Source organism: Siniperca chuatsi, linkage group LG23 (assembly GCF_020085105.1).
Source record: "Siniperca chuatsi isolate FFG_IHB_CAS linkage group LG23, ASM2008510v1, whole genome shotgun sequence".
NCBI classification, from domain to species: domain Eukaryota; kingdom Metazoa; phylum Chordata; class Actinopteri; order Centrarchiformes; family Sinipercidae; genus Siniperca; species Siniperca chuatsi.
Window position 1 is genome coordinate 11,915,807 of NC_058064.1, and position 26,129 is coordinate 11,941,935.

Sequence of the window (26,129 nt, forward strand, 5' to 3'; positions counted from 1 at the left end):
GTGAAACTCAAACATCCAAGTAGCAATAAGCAAAACAATTTATTGTGTTTTGTGTATATCTTTTTTGGCACCTCTGGATTTGTTTAATATATTTTTCATACTTTGACCAGTCACTCATTTTCCTTTGATAATTAATGTTCTGAATGAAGTACATGAATTGGAGTTGTGTATTTTTTTGTTAATAAGTCAAAAGATGTACTAATACAGTCTACCAGTCATGGGAAGTACTCAGACTCTGAGAACAGTTGTATAATGTCCTCTGTGGTTCTGGAACAGCATGTGAGAAAATAATAATTTTCATACTGCAGCTATTGAGTTGCATTATGGGAATTGTAGGATCCAATGTTTTTGCAGCTTGACCCATACTAGAGACTAAAAGCCAGGATCTCTCGGCCTCTGCTGAATCGATTTTTTAAAAAATACGACTCTCCCAAGTCTCCCAACTTTATGGAATAGTAATATTAATTTGAGTAACATCAATTATATCCATGACAACAACCCTTTGGCATGGAGGCAAGGCTGGATTATTTCTTTGCTTTGAATATGCTGGAGGAGATCATTGAAAAGACGTATGTTTTAGTCAAATGAAACAATAAAATATTAAAGATGATGGCACTCTAACACTTAATTTTCCTTTGGTATATTTGCAGATATTCACAAAAACAGCCAATGACCTTAGTTCACACAATAAATCAACACAACAGTAATAGTACATTTAGGATTTTAATATCAGTTTTCAAGATAAAGTTCTTTAATAATCAAAGGGACAGTTTTTTGGCTATATAAAAAGCTATTCAGAAACCAGTGACTAGACTTAGAGACAATAGTGGTTGTGTGCTTACATTTTCAGGTATCAAATACAGACACAATTTGCTCAGAGTGAAGAGGATACTCACAAAATTCAGAATAAACGTCTTACTGACTGATTTACAAGAATCACTTCATCAATAGTTTGAACCACGTTACTACACACGGAGCCATTTAGAATGAGCTATACTCCCAGAAATATGCAGAAAAAGATAATCAGATTCAGGAGATCAGTTTACACTTATGTCACATCAAAAAACAGATGGGAAATCCAGACTTCAGCTCCCTTCCCAAGTTCTTGACGTGATTTTATGGTAGAAACTTGGCTGGTGCAAGGGCATATATACTCCCTGGACAGGTTTACAGATTGGCCCACAATACCCTTATAGTGATGGTAATAAAAAGAGTTGTCAAACAGGCTGCAGGGCATTGTGTTGCAGTGCTGCTAAGTTCCTTCCCATTCCCTCTATTAACTTGAAGAACTGCAGGCAGTGTCAACCAAAGGCTACATGCACCTGGATCTCTTGGAACTCATAAACTGGAGTTCATTCCAGTTGCTGCCTCAAACTGTGGCAGGAAAAAAACACCCTTTATCCGCAGTTTCTCACTACAGTGAATGGGTATAATCTGAGTATGACTGGCCCTGGGTGCTGTCAAACCTTATGTGATTTATGTTCTCTAGTAATATTCCTCTTCCTGTTTTGATGGACCTGAGGGCAAATTGACCTCCATGCTAAGAGAGACACCCAGAGATAGTGTGCTACTACCACAAGAGCACAAGAGACAGACAGAGAGAAGGTGTTTGGCAGTGCAGAATCGTATGCAAAAGATTCATCGCAATATACAGTATACCAATGAACATCACACCTGGGTCAACACAGAGTTCACCACCATTAATCTTAGATATAAATATTTAAAGAAATTGAATTTTTTCTTAACTTTAACAAACAAAATAAAGGCTTGTATGCGTTATTTTGGTCATCCGCAGAAGCCCTCTACACACCTCTGCCATAATACCATATGTACCAAATGTTTGGGCTGTTTTTCTTCAATTACCTGCATTGTATTAAGTTGTAAAAAGTGGTTTGAACCTTGTTTTGACTCAGGTCTGATTGATAGGATTAAGAAAACAGATTTACAGTACAATACACTTGTAAATTTATACACTGAAAAACATTTCATTCGTTCTCCTTAAAAACTCAAGTAATGAAACTGCAAAAGGTATATGAGGTCAAGAAGCAGGACTTTTTTTTACGCTGCAAAATTGACTGTCCGTAAAGCCCCACCCCCTTTACTTACTGTTGCTATGCCTATCAAGCTTTCTATTCTCGCACGGCACAATGAAAGCAGTGGCAGGTTTACACTCAAAATTCTTAGTAATTTTTGACCATTGGGTCCTTCATTTCAGACAGAAGTAGACAAGAACTGCCTCTCTTTTCTAGCTGGCAAGTGTCGATTTTGCCGGCTGAACTAACGACTGTCGCTGGAAGATTTTATTAGCTGTAGCTAGCTAGCTAACTAAGCTAACTTAGCAGCGTGTGTTGGTTGAAAACGCATGTCCAGTGGACTTTTTTAATCTTTCTTTCTGACTCATTTATGAAACAAAAACCCTTTAAAAGGAGTCTTAAATTGATGGCTACATACATAATTATGTACTGAAAGACTAAGGCGAAAGCAAACAGGCCCTTAGCATAAAGGCGGCATTCTCACTAGAGGTGATGATCCATGTAGAAGACATGTAAATGAATAAGCAACATTTTTCTTGTGTTGCTGTGTAGAGCTAGTTAGTCCTACTATTATAAGTATGATAAAAACAAAGTAACATTGGACTATCATTTTATTGTAACATAATCATGTTTGACTGCTTAGCTTACATAGTTGTTTGTACTTTCAAACAGTATGTTTTCACTTTTAACATTATTAGAGAAAAGGCTTTTGGGGTGAAGTCTTACCAATGTGTTTGGTAAATGTAACGCTTGGGTAACAATGACTGGGAGTAGGACAGAGCCGCTAACATTACCCTAAACTCTGACAGCATCCATCCTGTAGGTAGTAGGTTAGTGAGCCAGACATGCTAATGATTCCGCTATATGTTACAGATAAACACACTGTTTAATCCATTCCTTACCTGTTTGATCTTGTGTTTTTGGTTTTGGAAGACTAGAAAAAAAGACACCACTCTTCAAACTGTTTAAATGCCGAAACTCTTGCTTGAGCCCACTCATGACACCACTTTAGAATGAGGAGAAATACAAAGTGCGACAGACCTGCCTAGTTATGGTTGCTAAGTTATGATTGGATCACTGTTCGGAGGTGGGGTTGAGCGAACGGTCAGTTGTGGTCTTGCCTTCAAGTTAATGTACACACTTGTGGTAGCACTTTGTTTTACAGTTCAGTAGGCTACTTGTAAATAAATAACAGCTACTTGAAACAGCTACTTTGTATTTACTATCAACTTTGCAGTGATAATTGGTACAAATATATAATTCCCCTTATATTTACAGTCCAGCAGTTGTATTTACAATGCAATTATGCAGTATTGGCACTTTTTTGTAATAATAATCTAATAATATGTTGTAATTACCCAGTAAACGATTGATAATTACTGTCCCTGTTAGTATGTTACATAACAGGACTAACTACCATTAATTATATTTCTGTACCAATGTAATAATAAAAATATGTAGATATTAGTTAATTATTGCATCTATTGAAGTCTCTACAATGTTCAGTAATTAGTGTTTCATTTATCAGTATATACCAGTGACCTAGTAAACACTGAGTAATTACTGTACTGTAAAATAAAGTGCTGCCATACTTGTAGTTTAGGCGTCAAATAACCATCACTCTTAATAAAGGCAGTATTTATACTCAAAGATTCAGGCGATCTCTATAAACTGTCTATGGCAGCTCAGTGAAACTGTACATTGATTTTTTTTTCCTTTTACCCCACTATTGTTCATGTATTCCAGAGTCACAAATAACCGCAATCTGTCTTCTTGACCAAAAACATAGTATGCAGCTCAAGTACTTGCAAATCTAAGTCAAACCGATGGATTTGTTGTTTACAGCGCATTCATCATAAGAGCACCAAAGAAACTGTACAGTATATATACAGCCCAAAGTGTAAGGCGTAACATGACACAACAGTGTAGTGCAGATATTTATTTTCAGTCCAGTCCATGCTGAGTCCATCCCTTTCAATTATGTTCCACGGTGTTATGTTCCATTACTTTCCACTCAATTCATATTCACTCGATTCAATATAATCTGTAGTGTTTGATTCACTTCCATTCAACTCTAATTTGATTTCAATTAGTCCATTCCAAACCTTTTAATTCCACTCACGTCCGTGTTTATGTATCTCTGAGACCAGCCCAGTTATGTTTGAGTCAACTGGATATTTTTCAATATACAGTCTAAGTGTTGTTGTGTACATTTGGATTCTCCAATCCACACTCCTCTCTGTGTTCTCCTCTTGCAAACTGTCATTACTGCAGAGACGCCCTGCACTAGTTTAATTATCGTAAGCCTTGTTCCCATTTGTGCAGCATTATATGAACTGTACATTTACAGCTGATGTAGTCTGTAAACTTAGTCCTGTATTTCTATAGGCAGTGTCAGCCCACATGTTTAGGTGGATGCTGTATTTGAGTTATCATACAAGGGTGCACTCTATGATTAATTAGCCAAGTTCCCATAACACATTTAGAAGGTAATTGGCAATGATTATTTTTCCCTTAAGATATACAGTACAGAGTTTCCCATACATAAATATTATTTATGCTGACCAAATACATTTATCATCACAAACTGTTTTAGTAATTTTAACAGAACATATTCTGTACAGTCATGTCCCTATGTACATTGTACAATATAAATATTATGACCTTTCCCTGTCACTAATAGCATGAGGCCTGTGGGAAACACAGCAGTTTTTTTCTGCTCAGTTTTTCTGCTTCAGAATAAGGTAATTTAAAGACATTAACCTGATTCAAACCTCTTGTGAGGAACCAGACATCAGACAGGTTAAGAGGCCATCCCAACTGTCAAAAGATACTTAGGCATTCAAGGTCTACAGCAGGGAGGTTCGTAAGTTTTAAAGGTGTCAGGCAGGATTGCTAAAAATATGTACTGACCCTGTTTAAAGAGCACCCCAGGGCATGAGTGAAAAGATGATTTTGCTTTTTGTTAGCTTTCCTGGAAAATAAGTGTTATACAGTTACTGTAAATGTACAGTTTTATTGTAAGAAATCAAAGTTGAGGATTTAGGACACTGGCTGACTGTGATTATTCAGTGTCCAACATTATTCATGCACCCATTTAAAAATATTACTAGACTAGGTAAGGCAAATCTCTCCTAGCCGAGTCTGAGAAATACTAGCCAAAGGCTAATAGCAGGCTAGTGAAATCTCCATCCCTGATGAGGAATGTCAGTTTAGCAGTTGGAGCCGGCAGGTGTGTAGTTACTCAGCTCCCTGCGGATGGTGCTGAACGGCGACAGCTCCAGCTCGGTGGTACACTCGTGTTCGTTATCGTCACTGGCCGTGGCCGAGGAGGGCGTGTGGTTACAGCAGCAGCAGCAACAGCAGCAGTCCAGGAAGGCCCTGCCCAGCGGGCGACATAGGAGAAGCAGCAGCGCCGGCGTCACGGCGGCCCGACAGAAGAGCAGCAGCTGGGAGAGAAGATGGAGGACAGACATGGTGTGTTCAGGAACACCAGCTGCCATATACGCAGAAACTATGTTGCAGATGTTCTCAGGCACCACGCACGCACCGTAGACGATCGCCAGCGCCACAACGGTGCAGTTCATCTGGCTCTCCAGCCGGATCTGCTTCTTGTTGCTGCGCACACTGGCCTGCTCTGCGCGCCGGATCTTGCGTGCCGTCACCAATGAGCACCCAATGGTGAAGAGGGTGGGGAGGCAAAAGTAGCAGCCGAAGCACCACCACAGCCGAGCACCCTCATAGGTCAAGCCCAGTACGTAGAGCATGTCAGGGAGTGAGGTGGATATCCTGATAATGCAGCGTTCAACGGGAGGCTCGTCTGGGATTCCTGTGTCCTCTGCCACCAGCTGTCGAATGAGGAGCTCTGGGAGGGCCAACAGGAGAGCACCGATCCAGATGACGGCTAGCTTAGCAGTAGTGGAGGTGCAGTTCTCGATCATCTCGTAGTACATCTGGACATTGGTGGCCGCACGGAAGCGGTCGATGCACAGAGCGCACAGGGTGAAGGTGGTCACACCAAGGGAGGCCACCTGAAGAAACAGACAGCAGATCAGAATCAAAGTCTTTTTAGTCATTGTGTACAATGAATGCTCAGGAATTTGCTTTACTCCATTGAATCATGGTGCCTCAAGAACACTGTTTATATCTTAAAACTCTATGCTCACCACTGTAGGGAAGAGTAATAGAGCTTATACTAACAGTAGCCTCATACTAGTGAAAATCTACAGTCATTTCAAGTGACAGATGAGCTCAGCTATGTGCAATACTGATGTGACACTTTTCCAAGTTACAGTCAAGCTTGTCAAGTTCTCAGTCTTTAATAAATAACTGACAAAATGATCTCCAGTGTAGAAAATGTCTGACATTATCTTGTAGAATCTTAAATAGGGGCTGCCGGTAAAGTAAACAAGTAGATTCCCTTGCATCACACACAAACAAATTCCTTTCTACCAGTTGACAGAAATAAACAGCAGGACACACAGTAATGGTATTGGCCTTTAGGTGCACCCGACACTGGTGTAATTACAAGCGGTGGAGCAACAGAAGCACAATGGAAGGCTGTAAGCTGCTATTAACACTGTGTAGCATCCCTGAATGCGTGTATCTGTATGTGTGTGTGAGAGAAAAGAAAGCACAGACAGACAGAAATAGAATGAGACCACACACACACACAGCCACCAAGTGACATGGTGGATTAAAAGCTGTCGTCACTGCATTCATTCATTCAAATGTATTTTTCACACCTCCTGTTCAATGACAGTCGTACTAATTAACCAACTTCCTAAATATTCCACTGTTTTCCTGTGTGTCAAGTGTGTCACTCAAAACCTTCATGTAACGGCTAATTACCTGGCTCTGCCTCCGCGTTCTTGATATAAAAAGTGTCAGAGAGCTCACAAATGTCCTCAGCGTGTGAAAGCATCTGTTGGATTAACAGTCATTTTGGCAGAGTGGGCACCTTGCAAAACTTTCCTCTGCAGCTGGAGTGTGTGTGTGTGTGTGTGTGTATATGTGTGTGCATTTCTGTCCTTACATGAACCAGTTCCTTCCATGATTTTGCCTCCAGCACCAAATCTGCCAGAACAGCCACTGATCCCCCCCATCCTCCATCCTGTCTCACCTTGCTTACCTTTTCTCCCACAGACTCTCACTTATCTCTCCTCTTTTTTACTCTCCTTCCTCTCCTCACCCTCTGTTCCCCTTTATACTGTATATCCCTCCTTCCTTTCCTCCCTCCATTCCCCCCTTCATATCAAATGTAATTACAGCCAGCTTTCCAGATGGCCCCAGTGAGCCACAGCTTTAGTGTTCTAAACACATACTTCCTGGACAGATATAGATGTACGCACACTGCAAGATGTTCTGTGTATCTAGGCCTGATACACACACACACACACACACACACACACAAACACACACTGACCCTCTGACACTGACACACCAGACTATTGAAGGGCAACCATATCAAACAGTGAGGGGTAAGTAGGACAGACAAACCACAACTAGGCTCCAGCACTCTGAACGGTAACTGTGATCAAAGTGACTGTGTTTTGGATCAGGATGGTTTGTTACCTGCCGTCATGCCACAATCTTGTAACTGTAATTGAAGTGAATTGTTTTGAAACTTAGCCATAACAGAACAATAATTATTCATTAGGTATTTAAGTGATGCATTTTTTCAGAGCACCTTGGAGTAGATTCAAGCCAAGCATGTTTATGTGAGCGGTTTAATCACACCCTGGATTTATCCTTTAGGTGATTTGGGCAGGTGTCAAAATCTGAGTACACTAGGCAGATGTTGTCATCTTACAAGTTAGTTACCCATGCTTAGAAACCCAGGCACCAAAAATCAAATAAACACAGACTGTGACTGTGCAGCAGTCTTAAGCTAAGCTTATTTTCATCAATGTCAACAGGTGTTGTTAGCTGGCATCAACAACAGAAATGCTAAATTATAAAGAGCTCAGAAAAGTCAGTCATGCTCATGTAAAGTTGCAGGGACAGGATTTGTTTTGATTGCACTAGATACAAAAATCTAGCACTGCAGGAAGACAGGTTGTTAAAACTGTCCAAAAAACAGCCTAATTGTGTGTATTGGATCACTTGTACTGTAAGTGAGCAGCAAATCATACATTAATGAAGCCATTAATGCATGCAGGCATTACAGTAAACACACACATTTCACCGCATTTTAAGTCGTAAACATAGTGAATTGTTTAAGGCATGTAATACACATAAAGTTTCAAATGGCAATTTAAACTGACAGTAGTCCAATCCAATTTATAATATATAGAAATAAAAAATGTTTTCCTGTGCCATAGTGTGTTTTGTGTTTGTGTTGAGATGAGTGTCCTCCTGGAGCTGTTATGGCACTAAAGTTTAAACAGGATTTTGACAGCCTCTCCTCATCTCCACTATGAACAAAATACATACAAAAACACATTTCACCTGTAAGATTATTGCTGACACGGACACACAGCAACTATGCTCACTTCATTCTCTGACTCATATGTCAGTGTGTATACCATTCACTGAAATTGCGCTCTGCTATTTATTTCTCCACAGTTTACACACTATAATGTTACGTGTTAGGAATAGATTTTAGTGTTTTAATGGAGAACTATTTTTGACAGCTGCTGGTTCAGACATAGATATGGCTTCTTATTGCCAATATTAACAGTTAAAAATGCCTTAATTGGTCCCTGTCGATTGGCCCTACATCCCTAGAAAATAAAGTTGTTTTTCTTTTTTCTAATACTTAAAGAAGCATCATATCAAGCTCTACTTGTGACCCACTTCTTTCTCTGTAAACATGCTTTACGTGGCTTTAAGTGAACACAAATACACATCCAGTATACATGGACAGGTGCTTGCTCATAGGGAATATTTCATGGCTTGAACAACAGGGCTGGAACGGCTTTAAAGGCTGTCATGGAGGACCAGGAAACCCAGCTTTGATCAGCGTGTTGGGGCGGAGAGCAAGGGCAGGATGAACAAGCATAGCTTTGTACTAGAGGGGAGATGAGAGAGAGTCCAAGAGTCAGGCCTGGTGGGGTGATGAAGCTGTACGTGTGTGTGTGTGTGTGTGTTTGTGGAAAGGGGGTTATGCAAATAAGGAACTGAGAAACAAGGACAGAAGAATGGAAAAGGGAAAAAGAGTGGGAGAAACTAAGAATGAGAGAAAGAAAGAATGACATGAGAGTGAGAGTGAATAGAAGACAATAGCAGGGGGACACAGAAACAGTCCAAAGTGACAGGGAGAAATAAGCCACGACATCTTCAGAATGATTAATAATGTTAATGTGGCATTTCTTCCAAAGAGCAGCCTTGACCCTGTCATGTTCATTTTTTCTGCTGGCAAGATGACAGGCCTGCTCGCCTCAGGGCTGGAAATGGTACTTCTAAAATATTATCATTTAAATCTTACTACTTATTTAAAACTGTAATGCATTTTACCAGAGTGATGTTTTTTTTTTTTTTTTTTTGCTTTTTGTGGTTTCTATGCCCACAGTCTCCATTTAAAAGAATAGTTAATACGCCTATTTGTTTTCTTACCAAGAGTTAGATGAAAAGATTGACTCTCATGTCTGTATGCTAAATAAAAGGCTATAGCCTGCAGCTGGTTAGCTTAGCTTAGCAGTAGCTCACTTATTAACATGTTATATCTTGTTGGGGGTGGGGGGATGTTGAGTATGCGCCTGTCTGAGAAATACACATAGCCCCTCGTAAAACCATAAAGTGTTGAATGTATCGATTTTGTCACTCTTGGACATAGCCAGGCTAACTGTTTCCCCGTTTCCAGTCTATATGCTAGGCTAAGCTAACCAGTTACTTGCTGTAGCCGTATAATTACTATACAGACATGAGAATGGTATCGTTCTTGTCATCTAACTCTCAGCAAGAAAGCGATTATGTGTATTTCTCAAAATGTCGAAGTATTCCATTAATATAGTTGTGTGAATTATCTGTAAATTGTGTTATTATTACAACTATTTCCTTTTACCTTAATTCGCCAACTAAAAGTTTCATAAACTGATGATATACAGCTTGTAGGCTTGTAAAGTAACTCAGTACAGTTTTTCTACCTCACATCATCTATTTCTTCTGAACTCTGGACTTCAAGGGCTCAAAAAAAAAGAACATAAAAAGGCCTTTCATTCACAACACATGTTTTTCAGGTTCTGGCCGTCTATCTGTGCAGCAGGTGAGAAAGACATTTTCCCCTGCTGCTGCTTTTAATAACGGCCCATTAACTTGATTAAAGGTCCTGTGAGCTGGTGGCACAAAGGCCTCATGTTATTAATTGGGTTTTAACAAGAACTGGTGGAGCCTGTGCAGCCATACTGTGACTACAGCCACTGTCAGGGGTAATGGGTGTTATCAGGTGATGAATGGGCTAATGTGGAGACACAACAAAAACACATGCACACATACAGTCTTATAGTAATGAGCCAGGGAGGCAAAGGGTTATTCCAGCTACAGTCCTGTTTCTAGGTTGAGTGTGTGACCCAGTGCAGGCTGCAGCAGACCATAACTTTAACCAGAGAGACCCTGCCACTGACAGCCACCATCCGTCTAACAGCTGGGCCGTGTGTCTGGGAGAGACAGAAAATTGATGTATGTGAGCATGCATGCCCATTTATGAGCATGTGTGTGTCTGTGCACGTCCACATTTATGCAGAATTATTCAAATTTGTATTTCATTGTTGGTGTGTTTATATGAGTACAAGTGTGAATGATGCATACATATGAGTGTGTGTGTATGTGCGGGATTATGACACACATACACACACGTAGGGAATTTCGGTCTTGTGATAACCACAAGATGTGGTTGAAAGCTTCGGACACACCAAGTAAGTGGATCTTGTGTTGAAAATTGTTTTGTGAAGCTACTGTTTCCAAGGTCAAGAATGAACCTTCAAGTTCAACTATTCTTTTCTTGTTCACCACAAGATCCATTTAGAAGCTGCTCTGGAGCTTTCAGTCAAATCACATGATCTTCCTCAGCAGATGGAGTTGCCCAGTTGTCATGGAATTGTTCAGATATTTTTCTGACCACTTTAAAGGAATAGTTCAACATTTTGGTAGATACGCTTATTTGCTTTCTTGAGTTAGATGAGAAGAAGAAGATACCACTCTCACCTTTGTACAGTAAATATGAAGCTGGAGCCGGTTAGCTTAGCTTAGCATAAAGACTGAAAACAGGAAGAAGCAGCGAACCTGGCTCTGTCTAAATGTAACAAAATCAACCTACCAGAACCTCTCACCAATTAATACGTTATATGGTGGTGGTGGTGGTGGGGTTATGTGCCAGACTATTTCTTGGCCGGGCGCCGTGACTTCCTGGAGTCTTGTCGTCACTGTGAGGTTGCCAGGCAACCAGCTGAGGAAGATTGTGTGATGTGATCAAAAGCTCCAAAATGGACCTTGTGCTAAGATTGTCTGCTGTTTCCAAGGTAAAGAATGAACTTTCAGTCTTTTCTATTCTATGAGCAAAAGGAACAGTCTCTACCAGCCAGGATCACAGATCCATAGAATTCACAAATAAGTAGGGCAAGCACTCACAAACGTTCATCTTTCTTGCTTTTTCTTTTCTTCTATTAAATTAGTAGCAACCCATTACAGTATTCTACTCTATTCTGTTGCTTTCTGCCTTTTGCAGTGTGTCTGAGGCAGTTTCTTCTGCATAATAAATTTATCTTCTATTAAATTAAAACCCTGACCTGTTTCTGCTCTCAGAGTACAGAAGCTGCTGTCCACTTCCAGATCATTGACCCCTGTGTAAGAGTGTTATGTTGGAGGCAATACAAAATGCAATATTCTCTTCTCTTCAATAAAGGCTGGCTACAGGTCAGCCTGCTCTGTGTTGATCTGAAACTGATACGCTGTTCTCTTTATCATTTCACCAACTTATCTAATTCATTAATGTTAATCATCCAATGAATATTTCATATTTACATGGATAATTATCAATTTGGTTAATTGCATCCAACAGCAAGCCTAATCTTTGCTCCATGCTGTTGTGGGGTCTTGTCTCATCATAAAAATCACAATATCTACACATCCACGGACAAAGAGCTGATTGAATTGACTCACCATCATGTATTATGTAGAGCCACTAATTATATACCCTGAATAATTTACATATCTTGCAATTAACGATCATTCACGTGCCTAATAGACAGGGCTGAGAAACGGAGAGATCATGAGATCTGGTGTGTGTTTGTGTACTTTATTTGTGTTTATGTGTTGCCACATTGTCCGTACCTTAACTGTATGTGTGCATTCAGTGTGTAAGCACAAATGTGTCTGTGCCCAAATGCTTTCATACTGTATGAAGTGTGTGTGTGTGAGAGTGTGTCTTCCCCCTGAGGCTTGCTTCTAATCACAGATAGCTGATGCAGAGAGAGAGAGAGAGAGAGAGAGAGAGAGAGAGAGAGCGAGAGAGAGAGCGAGAACAGCCGTGGGCAGTGATCAGTGGAGAGAAGGCCATCCCACCCATCTGGAGCATCAGCACACCCTACTGACTTTGTGTGTGTGTGTGTGTGTGTGTGTGTGTGTGTGTGTGTGTGTGTGTGTGTGTGTATCTACAGGCTAGATAGTTAGACAAACAGAGAGACATGGGGATGGATGTATATAACTGTTTAGTGAGAGACTGGACCTTGTTTCATCAACTTTCTTGGTATAAGAAGGAGGTGGAAATCTCCAGAGCTACCCTTAAATGTTCAGTGACAGTACAGTAATTATATCTGGTGATTGGGGAAGTTATAATTTTGGAATATAGGAACACCAGAAAGAAACAGTGTTTGGACATGGGTGAAATGGCCACATATTCCTGGATGTTACACAACCATGCAGAGAAACCAAATTTGTTATTCTGATTTAGGTACTTGAACGTGTTTGTGTGTGCGCATGTGTGAGTTGGAACAGTGAATGTGTCAAGCTGATGTATGTCCTGCCATTACCACCAATTTCAGCACAATACATGGGTCTACCTCTGGCCCTCTGTGGCTCCATGCAGCCCCCGCTCTCTGTCTCTCTCTCTCTCTCTCTCTCTCTCTCTCATCTATGGCTCTCTGACTTTCCTCAGCCTCTTTCTTGCACTGCTTCAATAGTCTGTTTCTGTCAGCCCACTGTACCATAGCAATGACAGCCTACAGTTTCTGACTATAGGGTATTGTACAGCACAGTCAAAGCCAGATGTATAAATGAGGCACACAAACTAAATGATTCACCACACAGTTGAGTGTAATATGGTAAAATATTACAGAGAAGGTCAGTGCAAAAGAGGGGATTTGAGTGAAATGTTAACTTTGAGCTCTTCATTGCTTTCAGCACCCCCTTGTAGCATATAAGGTCTCAATAACATTTTCATACATAAATGTATGTGATTAAAAAAATAAGAATTCTACAAGCAGAGACATTTTGTACTATATTTTGAGATTAGAAAACGCATTTTTGCACATGTGCTAGTCACCAATGCAGACCATTATGGATATGGTAACTGTGATGTGGCAGGACTGGACTTGCCAGTATATCACTGAGGAGAGAGTCTTTAGAGAGTTGCCAGATTTATGTCCCATGATGGAGATGGCAATTAGCTGTAAATCAGGTTTCTAAAGAAGGTGTGAACAGAGCCATTTCTGTCTACTAATGAGAGTGGTCATTAGGCTGTTGCATACATGTTCAATAAAAATTGAGCGAGACATGCATGATAACCATATAAACAGGGCTTTACAAATCTGACAAAATGAGAAATGAATCCCAATTTAATTCTATATATTGTATTATATATTACATATATACATTTGTATACATCTACACATTCTATACATATTTTATACATAGATGTTTTCAGGTGTATTCAACAACAAGATGTGCTGTGTCTATCTCAGTTACCAGCATCATCATAAAAATCTTGTGAACAACTGTGTTTTTATGCTGCTAAACAATAGACTTAGCCAACAGGCATCCACCAATAAAAAGCAATGTTGCATAACAAAGATACACAATTTTTATTACTATTAGACATCACCATTCTATCACTTTCAGGGGGTGATTCATAAGGATCTCTTTATTTAGGGGTAATGAGACAAAAAGTTTTAAAAAGCATTGCGTTACAGCAACATGGTTCTGAATGAACCTTGACAAATGAGTAATTTCCCCCTCTGGCTTATAAAATGCTTACTGCACTGGTTATTTGTTATTTTAGCCTACTTTCAAGTCTTATCCTAATCAACTGCCAGGTGCAAAAACCCAATTATTGCTCATTAGTTTTGCCTGAATTTGCGGCTCTGTGCAATGACTACCTAGAGGTCGTCTGCAGTGACAGCAGCATTAAACAGCAGCGTATCTGAAATAATGCAGGCTGGCTGTGACCCACATCTATATTTTGTGCAGCGTTCTTACAATTTTCCTGCCGTGTTTTCTCACATCTCACACCTAAAATTGCTTTTTCTTTGAGGTTTGAAAAATTCCACGCTCCACTAAACACTGAATAAAACAAGGTTTACTGAAGGCAGCACCATGGGAGCCTCCTCGCTCAGGAGACTGTGATACATTATCTATACCACCTTCTGATTATGCATGCATGTACACGTGAAGTTGGGCTTCATGTTTGTGTGGAAGTGCCTGTGTGTGAGTGTTGTGTGTAGAATCAAGCATGTATGACTGAGTATGTGTCTTTATTTTAGGCCAAACGTTAATATCTCCTGTGACTGAATTTGGGTTAAGTGAAGAATAAAGTCACTCCATAGCGTGAATGTGTGTCTTTGTGTGTTTCTCTGAATGTTCCACAGGGAGAGAGTGGGCCCCAGGCTGCATTACTCACGGCCTGTTTTGACACATGCGCATGCACACACACACACACACACACACACACACACACACACACACACACACACACACACTGAAGGTCTGAACACAGACAGGCCCCAGTGAACATGTTCTGATAGATATGCACTATAAAATGCAAATTCGAATGCAATAATACATGCACAGAGACAAGTGAATACCACACCTCTGCACGTGCGCGTGCGCACACACACACACACACACACACACAAACACACATATACTCTGCATTAAGAATAGCCATTTGGTCTATGCACTGTAAGAATATTATTAAAGTTATTAAATCATATCTTGTGGTCCTTGGGTAGTTCATATGCAATAACACAGGGAGGGGCTCTGTCTCCCTCTGATCCCCGATAATTAAAACACACTGTATGCACTCACATGCTTGCAAATGAGATCAGTGTGGTCAGTTACAGAAAAGAAGAGAAGATGGAATGCAAGCAGGCAAGTAAATGTATGCATGTGACAGTTTCACATGCATACATTTACCTTTTGACTCCAGCAAACTAAAGGACACCCACTCAAACTGTACCCCAAGTTTAGGTGAATATAAGCACACTTGTAGGTTGTGACTCCAAAGCATATTCATATTTTTCTAGTTGTGATCTGTTTTCTTGCAGAACTATTATGGTATCGTTGTGTAGCTAAGAGGCTATACTCCTGCATTTCAGAAGACCAGAGAGAAGCAATAGTTGAAAGTCTCATTAACTTACATGATGCAGCTCCAGAGACTGGTCTTCGCATCTGTCTGTAATTAGATGACTAAAAAGGTCTTTTCAGGTATGGAAATTCTTGTCAAAGCTGACTGTCTATCATGAAGGCAAAATGAAGATAATAACATACTGTTCACCTGCTCATTTCATTACTTCATGATGTGACAGCCCTCCCTGTCTACAGGCTCTGGAGCCTCTGGAGGGCAGAGTCTGAGACGAGTCCTGGTCACCTGTTCTTGCTCACTGCCAGGGAGAATGTCAGACTGTCTCTCTCTCCTGACATCTTGTCTTTTCTGGGTTTAGTTACATTTGCTTTCCTCTTTTTGCTGCACCGCACAGCACATCTCTCACTTACTCATGCACCTCAGGCGCCGCCCATACTGTAAGTTCATTGCTTTCAATTTGGTTAGATGTTTAATTTACGATGTATTTGGGTCGAGATAAACCTTTCAAATCATGTGCGCTGTCTCCCCTCTTTGTCCTTCTTTAAGCCAGGTGGTGATAATGACCATTCAAAACATTAAGACCCCTGAGCTGGAAACACGTTTCATTCAAAAGACATTCACCTTGCGGACGAAGCTGACACTAGTGTAATTGGAGTGAGCACATAAAGCGAAGGCATCAACATGGTGTAAACAACCTGTCTAGCATCCATCCACTACACATGAACATAGGTGAGTGAAAGACAAACAGAAAATCAAGGACAAGGAGAGAGTATTTTATCAACTGTATGTGTAGTGCCAGCAACAGGAGAAAGAGTGTTATATAAATCAGAGTGAATGGGGGCTATTACCTTACATCCTGGTGTGTATTCATGTGTGTGTGTGTGTGTGTATTCATGTGTGTCTGTGTGTGTGTGTGTGTGTGTGTGTGTCTTGTCTACATGCCTTGAGGACTAGGTGAGGCTCTCTCACTCTCCAGCAGCAGGTGTGTACAAGTGACAAACAGAGCCTCCTTGTTATTGGCTGAGGCTACATCCTATAGCCCTGTGTGTGTACTGCCAGTCAGGGCTAAAAAACTGAAAGTCAACTCTTTAAATCCATTTACTAAGGCAACAAGAGTGTGAAACTTAATTTTCATGCCCCAACAGATTATGTCTATTGTCACTATAGAGGTGTGATCACATTCAGACAAGGTGGATAATATGTAAATGACACTGGATGAGCCCCATTTACCATCTGTCATCCCTGCAGAAGGCAATACTGCCTGTAGGCATTGCTTCAAAACTCAACTCCAATATGAAATAATTGTCCCTGACACATTCAGAGCAGAATAAAAATACAAGAAAGAATAAAATACATTTACCTCCACATAGGGCACCACTTTGCAGGTGAATTCACCCAGCAGCCAGGACTTTGTCAGTTCATGAAAAACCACCATGGGCAGGCAGAAGAAGATGAGCACAAAATCCCAGACAGCCAAATTGGCCAGCAGGGAGTTGGAGATGCTCTTCATGTAGTAGTTCTGGCACACGATGCACAGGATGGCGATATTTCCAGCTATCCCCACCAGGAAGATAACCCCGGAGACGCACGTGATCGCGTAAGCGCCGTAAGTCTCACTTGTCACCGGGTAAAAAGGGTTCTTGATCTCGTCCCCGAAATCCTGCGAACTGGGAGGGGTGATCGGCGTGGCGTCCCAGGGGTTCTCTTCTCTGAAAGTGAAGACCTCGGTCCTCCTGGTGAAGAGGTCAAAGGGCACGTCGGTGGAGGTGAGGGCCACCGGCTTGGGGATGGGTTCCCACGGCGACGCGTGAGGCTGAGCCAAAACCACTGAGCTTTTGTTCAGCCTTGTTTTCCCCCTCTTCCAGGCTTTCTTCTGCTCGTCTTTTGTGCCTCTCTTGTGCCTGTCGCCCTCTTCGAGTCCCCCTCCTCCGTCTCCCCGGCCCATTGAAGAGGGCTTAGGCGCATTGTAGTGTCCACCTGCTGGCGTCCCCGTACTACTAAAACCGCCATTCAACTTTATCCTCTTATTATGGTGGCGCGTCGGGCCCCAATGTGAGACAGCGTTGGGATCCTCCACGGGTGTCACAGTCCTACTGAATTCGCGTTTGTTGTGTCCAATTCGCCACGTTTCTTCTGCAATTACCCTTTTCCAGGGGTGAGTGGAGTTAAGGGTCCCTCTGATAATCGTCCGCTGCGCCTGCAGTTCCGCCGAGGACGCACCTGTGGCGTACCCCGGCGAGAGCGCACGGTCCCTGGCTTTAGTTTGATGACTCTCCCGGAGTGACCAATGGGAAGTCCTGGCAGAGTATGCGCTGGTGTTACCGTACTCTTTAGTTCGTACTTCTCCATTATTTCTTAGAGATAATAATACATGTGCATGGGCTAATAACATAAATAACGTCCTAGTCTGCAGAATCTGCATGGTCCAGGAATTATTGAGCGCAGTTTTAATCCTCACAAGTGCATCCTCATACCTCAGTGGCAGCGCGGGGATACTCTCCCATTCAGTCAACACCCATGTTGGACACAGCACAGGGGGGAGCTCACGATTTCAAGTAAAGAGCTACATTCATGGTGGGAGCTCTGCAAACTTGTAAGTTATAGCCTATCCCAATTTCTTGTCGTGCACTATGCAGTAATCTCCTCCACGAGTCACTCCCGTTTCCAAAGTCTTGACATTACCGTGCAGGACTGCGAATCAGACTCCGGATCCAGAGAGAAAGAAGCAAAGAGAGTAAGAGAGGGAAATGCTGCATACCCACGCACACAATCCGCACATCATCCAGTTTCCAGCTGCGGGTAATAGCACCCAAAAAAGACCGATTCTCTCTCTCTGTGTGTTTGTCAGTGCGTTAGTTTAGTGGGTTGGGTCGGCTGGCGGCAGCAGCAGCAGCGTCAATGCGGTGCAGTCCGGGTAAAGCCCACTAGGTTGTGATGCACAGGAGTAGAGAGAGAGAGAGGAGAGAGAGAGTGACAGAGAGGGAAAGAGGAGGGGTGGAAATCGGTCTGTTTCTCGTCCCTTCCTCCTCGGCGTCCTGTCTCTCACCTCCTCTTCTCTTCTCTCTTGCGCTGGAAGAAAATGGACTCCCCTGGCGGCTAACCCCGATCTGTCACTCCTCATCCATCACGGAGCATCCAGCAGCCCCGGAGCAGACTACGGCTACAGCCCCCTGGCAAACAAGCCAGCCACGCCCAACAGACGTGCTAATAAATATATTACCCAGCTTTTACATTTTTACGCACAGGCGGCGCTGTGATATCGGTGCACTTAAACAATTTTTTTTTTAAAGCAGATTCCATTTAATCTACGTAGCCTATCTAATTAGTTTAAAAGCAAATAAGAATAAAACTCAGTAGGTATACATAGTTGTACTGGTTTCAAATGAAAAGCAACTCTTTCATCTCAGATCATTATCTTGATGTGAGCTGCCCAGTTGTCAGTCCCTGTCAGTCCTGTATAAATGCACTTGTTTTCCCCCACAGGCATATTTTTTTATTTTTAAGACAACTAATATTTTCAGACTAAGCATTAGACCCAAGATATTTAATGTATATTCATTATTCATGGTATTTATGATTTTACTTTTCTTTTTGTGGTAATTTTAACCTTTAATATCCTCAGTGTTCCTGGTAGCAAGCACCACCATTTCTGACAGTGATTCATCCGGATCCATTCTGGGTCTAACCCAGCTGTAGTGGATGTGGACATTGATTGGCCTGCATGCATCCATAACTGTCTGCATCATATCTCCATAAAATTTGCTCTTTTAAATTAAGGGTGCTTGAAGTCATTTAATAGACCTATCAAACATACATTTGACAATAACCTAAATGTTGTAGGCTTTATTGAGATGCTATATGAAGAAGGTTACACCTGCAGACTTGCAATGGTTTTCTAAAATAGGTTTATCTAACTGTAATTTCTTCAGTTTGAGATACTGAGATGTTCTCAATGAGAAAATAGCTATCTAGAGCAAGTGATTCCCAATCAGGGGTAGGCCTACTGTACCCCAGGGGGTATTTGGGGGGATGTGGAAAGATTGTGGCGTAAGTTAGCTCAACTAATTTGAAAAAAAGAAAATTAAAATTATGATTCGAATGATAAAACAATATATATATATATATATATATATCAGCTGTAACACCTGAACACCAGGTGTTAAGATGCGTGAAAACCATAGACTGTATAAAACAGGTGAAAACTACTTAGCAAGTGAGCAGAGAAGTCAAAACCGAAATTATTAAAATACATAGCCTAGCTAAAAGTAGCCTAATGGTTAAACAGTTAAAATAGTTAATTAGCTTGAAGTAATGATTAAACAGTTGAAATTGTTAACTTAAAGTAAAGGATAAATTAAGAAATAGCTAAAAGTAATAAATAGTTATGATAGCTAAAGGTAATGGGTAAACAGTAAAAATAGCTTATTGAAAAGAAAACTATGAAATAGCTACATATATTTAAATTGACAGCTAAAAGTAATGGGCAAATGGTGAAATAGTTCAAAGTAATGTGGTTAAATGGTCAAAAAAAGTTTAAATAAATGTAAAGAAATAATAAAAGTGGCGATGAAGTGGTCATCTGACAGGGCTGTGACTTAAAAGGTTGGGAGCCACTGCTATAGACATAGAAGGATATGTGGCTACAGTGATTAAATACATACACACACACACACACACACACAACCCACGACCTGTGACTAAGTATGTCCAGTAGTAGCTCAGTCAATAAGTCAAGAGACTCTCAGGACTAAATGAAACGAGCACATTATGTCTCAAGTACTGTAAGTGGACCTTTCACACTGCTGGAGTCGAAGACCACAAACTGCATTCTTAACCATGTGAGAGAAAAAAAGTACAGAAGACATTCAGGCCGTAGACTGTACAGACTTCAGACACATAAGAATGTTCACAGACAACATGAATGTGCACAGACACACACACCTGAGTATGCAAACATGCACGTAAATGGGACATTTAGAGAGTTAAGAAACAGAAGTATGCATACATGTACACACATGTGGTTAGAAACACATACAAATACATATTTGCAGTCGTGTATTTGTGGGTATGTTTTCCAAAAACGTATGCAGGTACTGAGAGAGAGAGAGAGAGAGAGAGAGCGAGAGAGGGGAGAGTGAATTGGCAGAAAGCGGTCATCTAGCTGGTGACCTTCCACATCAAATAGGTGATTGGAGCCAATTCCAACCAGGGAAGCACGCACACACACACACACACACACACACACACACACACACACACACACACACACACACACACACACACACACCACACATTCCCACACAGCCAAGTTTCACCAGGGGGGAGACTACTGAAGATAGATACAACTCACGTTGCTCCTTCCAATATCTTCATCTGACCTGGATTCGACATAAAAGAAAAAAGTTCTACATGTAAAGTTGCACCCAGAAAATTCACAGAGAGCCTTGGGTGTATTGGATTCACTGTAAGTTTAATGATCCCTGTGGCAAAAGTGAGCAAAATAATATACAGTATTGGAGCATTTGGGAGTCATGTGGTTTGCTCAGAGCTCACAGGTGTTGAAGGATGGGAGAGGATTTTTATTCATTTTTTATGCATCTCAACTTTACGTGTCCAATGAATCATTAATGGTTATATTTGAATTAATGGAAACATTCGATTTTTTCCCCCTTTGATATCAGAATGAGTCCTTGAAATGTGAGCCAATCCTGGCAAAGCTAATCCCTCAAAAAATGCTCAGCATCCATTGGGCTTCACAGGTTAAATCCTTCAAATGACACTGTCTATCTGACCTTGAAAACATCACCACAGCAACTGACCATTTTTAATCAGCTGGAAGGCACAGGGCAACACTTGACATGTAATTATTATGTTTATTGTGTGTGTGTGTGTGTGTGTGTGTGTGTGTGTGTGGTCCATGGAGACTCCACTAGTTGGCGTGTGAGGGTGGAGATAAAGAAGAGACGTTCTCTCACAGATGTACTCATGCATGGAAACACTCACAGAGGGACATCAAGGGCACACACCATTGTTGTACACACACACACACCGACCCACCCACCCACACACACAGTGAAGAGTTTTGAGTTTAGTAGGGCATGAAGGTGGCAAGAAGACATGCTAGGACCATGAAGATTTCATGGATTCCACTGTATGTGCTGTGTGGAAAATAAATTATACACATACACACAGAAATACACAAAAAAAAAGAACCAATATAAATGGAGTGATATTCAGAGACACACACCGAGGCACACTGAGGCACCCCACGGCTCGTGCATTTACACACGCTGACAACAAACCCACACACACAAACATAAGACTATAGAGGCTTCAATGAATTATAGAAGCATTCAGTTAGATTCAATTTGATTACAGTGCAGGAAGCCTGAGGAGGGAAACAGTTGTCATACTTTTATTCATCTAAAGTATTTACACCTCCACCTCCCTGTGGTCTTGCCTGTAAAAGTTATTGTTCTAAATAAATCAATAGAAGGGCGGAAATGTTTATTAATCAACTAGCCTGTAGCTGCAATTTGTAAAACTGCTGTGAAATTGTCTTCATGAACTACAGATATGAGGGGGAGAGGTGAGTCTTTTACTGAAATTGCAGTCATTTGATTGATGGTTTCATAGCCATTAAGCTGTTTTTTGTTTCAGCAATTGACATTGCAGGCATATCTATGAGACTACTCTCTGTCCAATATTCATTTGATTTGCTGTGGGGCATCGTGGGGCTTTCATCACACTGCTTACAATCTAACACAATGGGCTGTTGTTCTGAGAGCTTTCCATTGTTATTCTTTAAGCTTCATCCCTTTATGATGAATACCATTATCTTCCACTAGTGTCAGCACATCTTCAGGAGGCTCTGAGTGATGATTTGTGCCAGGCTGTAGGCATGATAAACTTATGACTCAGAGTGGCTCAGCACACACCAACATATAGCCCAATGCCGCCATCTGGTGCAAGTTGAAGGAGGAGCACGAACACGAGCAACATCTGAAAAGTTGTCTGAAATCCTTGACATATTTCAGTATCATCATCTTTAGCCACTAACACTCAAGTTAATAAAACCAAGTTTAAACTTAAGAGAATATATAAATGGAAACTTAGAGGTTGACTCCTTTTTAACACATTTTGCTGGACACATCAAATGATGCTGCTTTTCCTCAACATGTTTTTCCAAAATAAACTGAAACTTTATTGTGCTTGGTACTTATACTTTGTTTATGGACAGGGGGGGGTCACCCAGTTTCTCATATTGGTTATTTTGCCTGGTCTTCCTCCCCTCTTTATCTCCTGCACATGCTTTTGCCACTTTCTAAAATGTGTCTTAATGTCTTTTCTCTTTGTTATTGCCTGTCAGTTCATCCTGCCTTTCACCCTTTTTGATTATCCTCCTGTTGCCCCTCTATCTCACCTCACATGCGATTGAGAGCATAATTATTCTTCCATTAAAGGTTAAGGTGATCTTATTTAGCATTCAAAGGGATATTTAATATATATATTTGATATTTGATAAGGAGATGGAGCAGAGTGACTTTCATACACACCCACCCAGCAAAACTGAGCTCACCAAAACCAGCCAGATCACTGTGCTACGGAAAAAGAGATCCCACAAGGTGTTGGAAGTGACAAAGAGGAAGTGGTGGGGGGGGAGACACTATTTTCTCCCCACAGCAGGTCACTGCAGGATTTCCATTGTTTGCAGAGATCACTACATTAGCTAAAGACTGCTATATGATTGCAGTAAATGACCCTTACAGAGATACAATTACAGTAAATTGTCTCATTTCACTGCTGCTGATCCTGTTGTGCTTTGAGTGGATGAATGAGTCTCATGCAGAGTTGAGATACAGACACACTTGACTTCTTGAACCTGACATTTCATGAACTAACAACACATTTATGGCAGTGTCCTAAAGGAGGAATACCTAGGCATATACGATTATAGAGCAATGATGATACAGCAGAGATGCTATTTTATTGACTGCAACTGGAGTTAAAGAAACTTGGGATGTCATGGGAAAGCCTCTTGTTTTCTGTCAAACCCAGGAAAAGATGAGAAGACCATTTTCAATTTGATCTCTGTGTGTCCAGCAAAGTGATACTGTTGGGCCAAAGTATGTTTAGCCTAATTTAGCTCATCTTGTCACCTGTTGTTATTATGCTGTTGGTTAGTCTTTCACATAAAATTGGTGAGTGTTTTATGTATTTTATTATGTTTTATGTTCAAGTCCGTGTGTGTGTGCTGTTTTGTCATTGACTGCAAGACAAATTTACCCTTTAGTTTTCAATTTTAATTTTAGTGCCCAATAAAGTTAAAATCAAAGGTGAAGTTGATGGGAGGATGGAACTTGTTGGAAGGTGTACTTTTTCTTACTTTTGACAGAGATTAGCTTGCAGCTTCTCCCTGTCTCCAGTTACAGATCCTGGACCAACAATTTGACGTTGATCTCCTCATCTGACTCTGGATAAGACCACAAAAATTTATATGGTTGAAGTCCCAAAACTGGTTAGCAACATAACACTCTTGGCACCACTTGGTGGAGTTGGTGCCAGCAGAAGGGTGGAGGTTGGGAGCTGGAAGCTGCATCTGATTGGTTTAATAAGGAGAATGCTTTTTAGTGACTGGCTCCCATCTGGATAAGGGTGAGGAGTGATATTTTTTTTTACACTTATTGGATGATGTGAATCCACCTGGAGTTGAATTTTAAGCTCAGTGTATAATAGGGAGAGGAGAAAAGAAGCAATAAAGAAGTCTGTGATTGAACTTTTGCTGAGCTTTGTATGGTTAAGTATAGAAGATCTATACCATACAGATGGAGGAGGCGATTTGGAAACACTAACTTGAAAAAGAAAAGTACACCTTTGGTGAAGTAAGATATTTACTGTTGATAGGCGTTACTGGAGGAGTGTTAGGTGTAAAAGCCTTTTGTATAGAGAGTAAAAAGAAATGGGCTGAGCAAACAGTCCGGGGTAATGACAGTTGCTTTGGTGGTTGACAGTGTGTTATCAACCTTAACTGCGTGAGGTGTGCTAAAGGAAACTGCTGAGAACTTTAAAGTGCTTTAAGGAGCTTTTTTAATCATCTCATGCCACTGGATGGCATTGAAAGCAGAGCAGAAATCAATGAACAGTGGTCTGTTATTGAAAGTGTCTGACGTTGTATAAGTGAATGCAGGAGATGGGCCACTGCATCATCTAGGCCTCTTTTGTTGTCTTGTGAGTAAACTGGAGGGTTTCCAGGGATTTAATGACAGGTGGTCGAATTATGTTGAAAACAACTTTCAATTAGATGATAAGTTGTTTTTGCAGAAATGTTCTCTTCATAATTCCTCTTACTTCTCCATTTATATTTATGATATTTACTATGTTGCATCTAATCATTAAGTTTAACCCTTCTATATATCCTTTGTACACACCTGGAAGCTACGCAGCACAGCCACAGTCATGTATTTGAGCAGCTTCACTGGAGCAGATTGGGGTACAGTGCATGGTTATGGAGTATTTAAACTGTATTCAGCAAGGTTATTATGATCATTATTTAATCTTAATTGTTTGGTTTTTTTTGTCTTCCAGCTGAGTGTTTTTCAATTTAGTAGAACAGACAGATGTGTATACACACATACACAGAAACAGAACTATATGCAGGGAGTGTAAAAAGCCTTCAGCTAAAAAGCTAGTAGTGAGACATCCTGTGTGTGTTGACTGCATTGTCAGGGGCACACTGACTTGCATGCATGAAGGAAAGCTACACACACACACACACACACACACACACACACACACACACACACACACCAAAACAATATGTGCATGGGATGGTTTGGTTGGCTCTGAGAGATGTGAGATACTGAGCAGCGGACTGAACAGTAAAGGTTCATACAGTGTTTCCATCAACAGTTATTTTTTCCAGAATCATGAACTGTTATTTTACAAAAACAAGACAAAAACATCCAGAAATGTATCTAATAAGACAACAACAAATCACTCTCACTTTTAATGAGTTTTCCCCCCACAGTTTTTCCATAGTTTTAAAAGTAAATGTCAAACACATTGGATACATGTTGACAAGTTGACTCTGGCTAAAACTTAAATGTATAGCAATCACTGGAGAGATAAAGAGAATCAGACAAGTACAGTATACTGTGCTCTATAGCAGCATAGATTTACTTCAAGCATATAAGAGCAACAGCATCCCCTATTGGTTACATCATGGTCATGCTGGCTTTTTCTATTTGTGTGTGTGTGTGTGTGTGTGTGTGTGTGTGTGCGTGTGTGTGTTGAGGTTATATGATCATTTAAAATATGTATTGTTCAAATCAAAACCTAAACTATTTCACAACACTTATCCCAAGACTGAAAGATGACTTCATGTAATTTTTTGCCTCATGTAACCTAATCTATCCACATTTAGCTGTGGCTGTGTGTAATATCTGCTTTGCAACCTAAATGTTTCTCTAATCTTTCCCCAAACTCCATTAAAAGCCCACTGTAGATCCAAATAGAATGATATATTTGAATGATTGATCCTTACTTTGTGTTGGTGTGTGTTTCCACACACTGTTGTTGTA

General features: G+C 40.8%; 1 protein-coding gene across 1 annotated transcript; it reads right to left on the bottom strand.

Annotated features, from left to right (window-relative positions):
• Window positions 1-709: 709 nt before the first annotated feature.
• Window positions 710-18,706, bottom strand: gpr37b (G protein-coupled receptor 37b). The gene is made up of 2 exons (XM_044185503.1): window positions 16,910-18,706; window positions 710-6,064 (listed from the first exon to the last, which is right to left on the bottom strand). The coding sequence occupies exons 1-2, from the start codon at window positions 17,969-17,971 to the stop codon at window positions 5,246-5,248; spliced, it is 1,881 nt and encodes a 626-aa protein (XP_044041438.1). The 5' UTR covers window positions 17,972-18,706; the 3' UTR covers window positions 710-5,245.
• Between the last annotated feature and the right edge of the window lie 7,423 nt (window positions 18,707-26,129).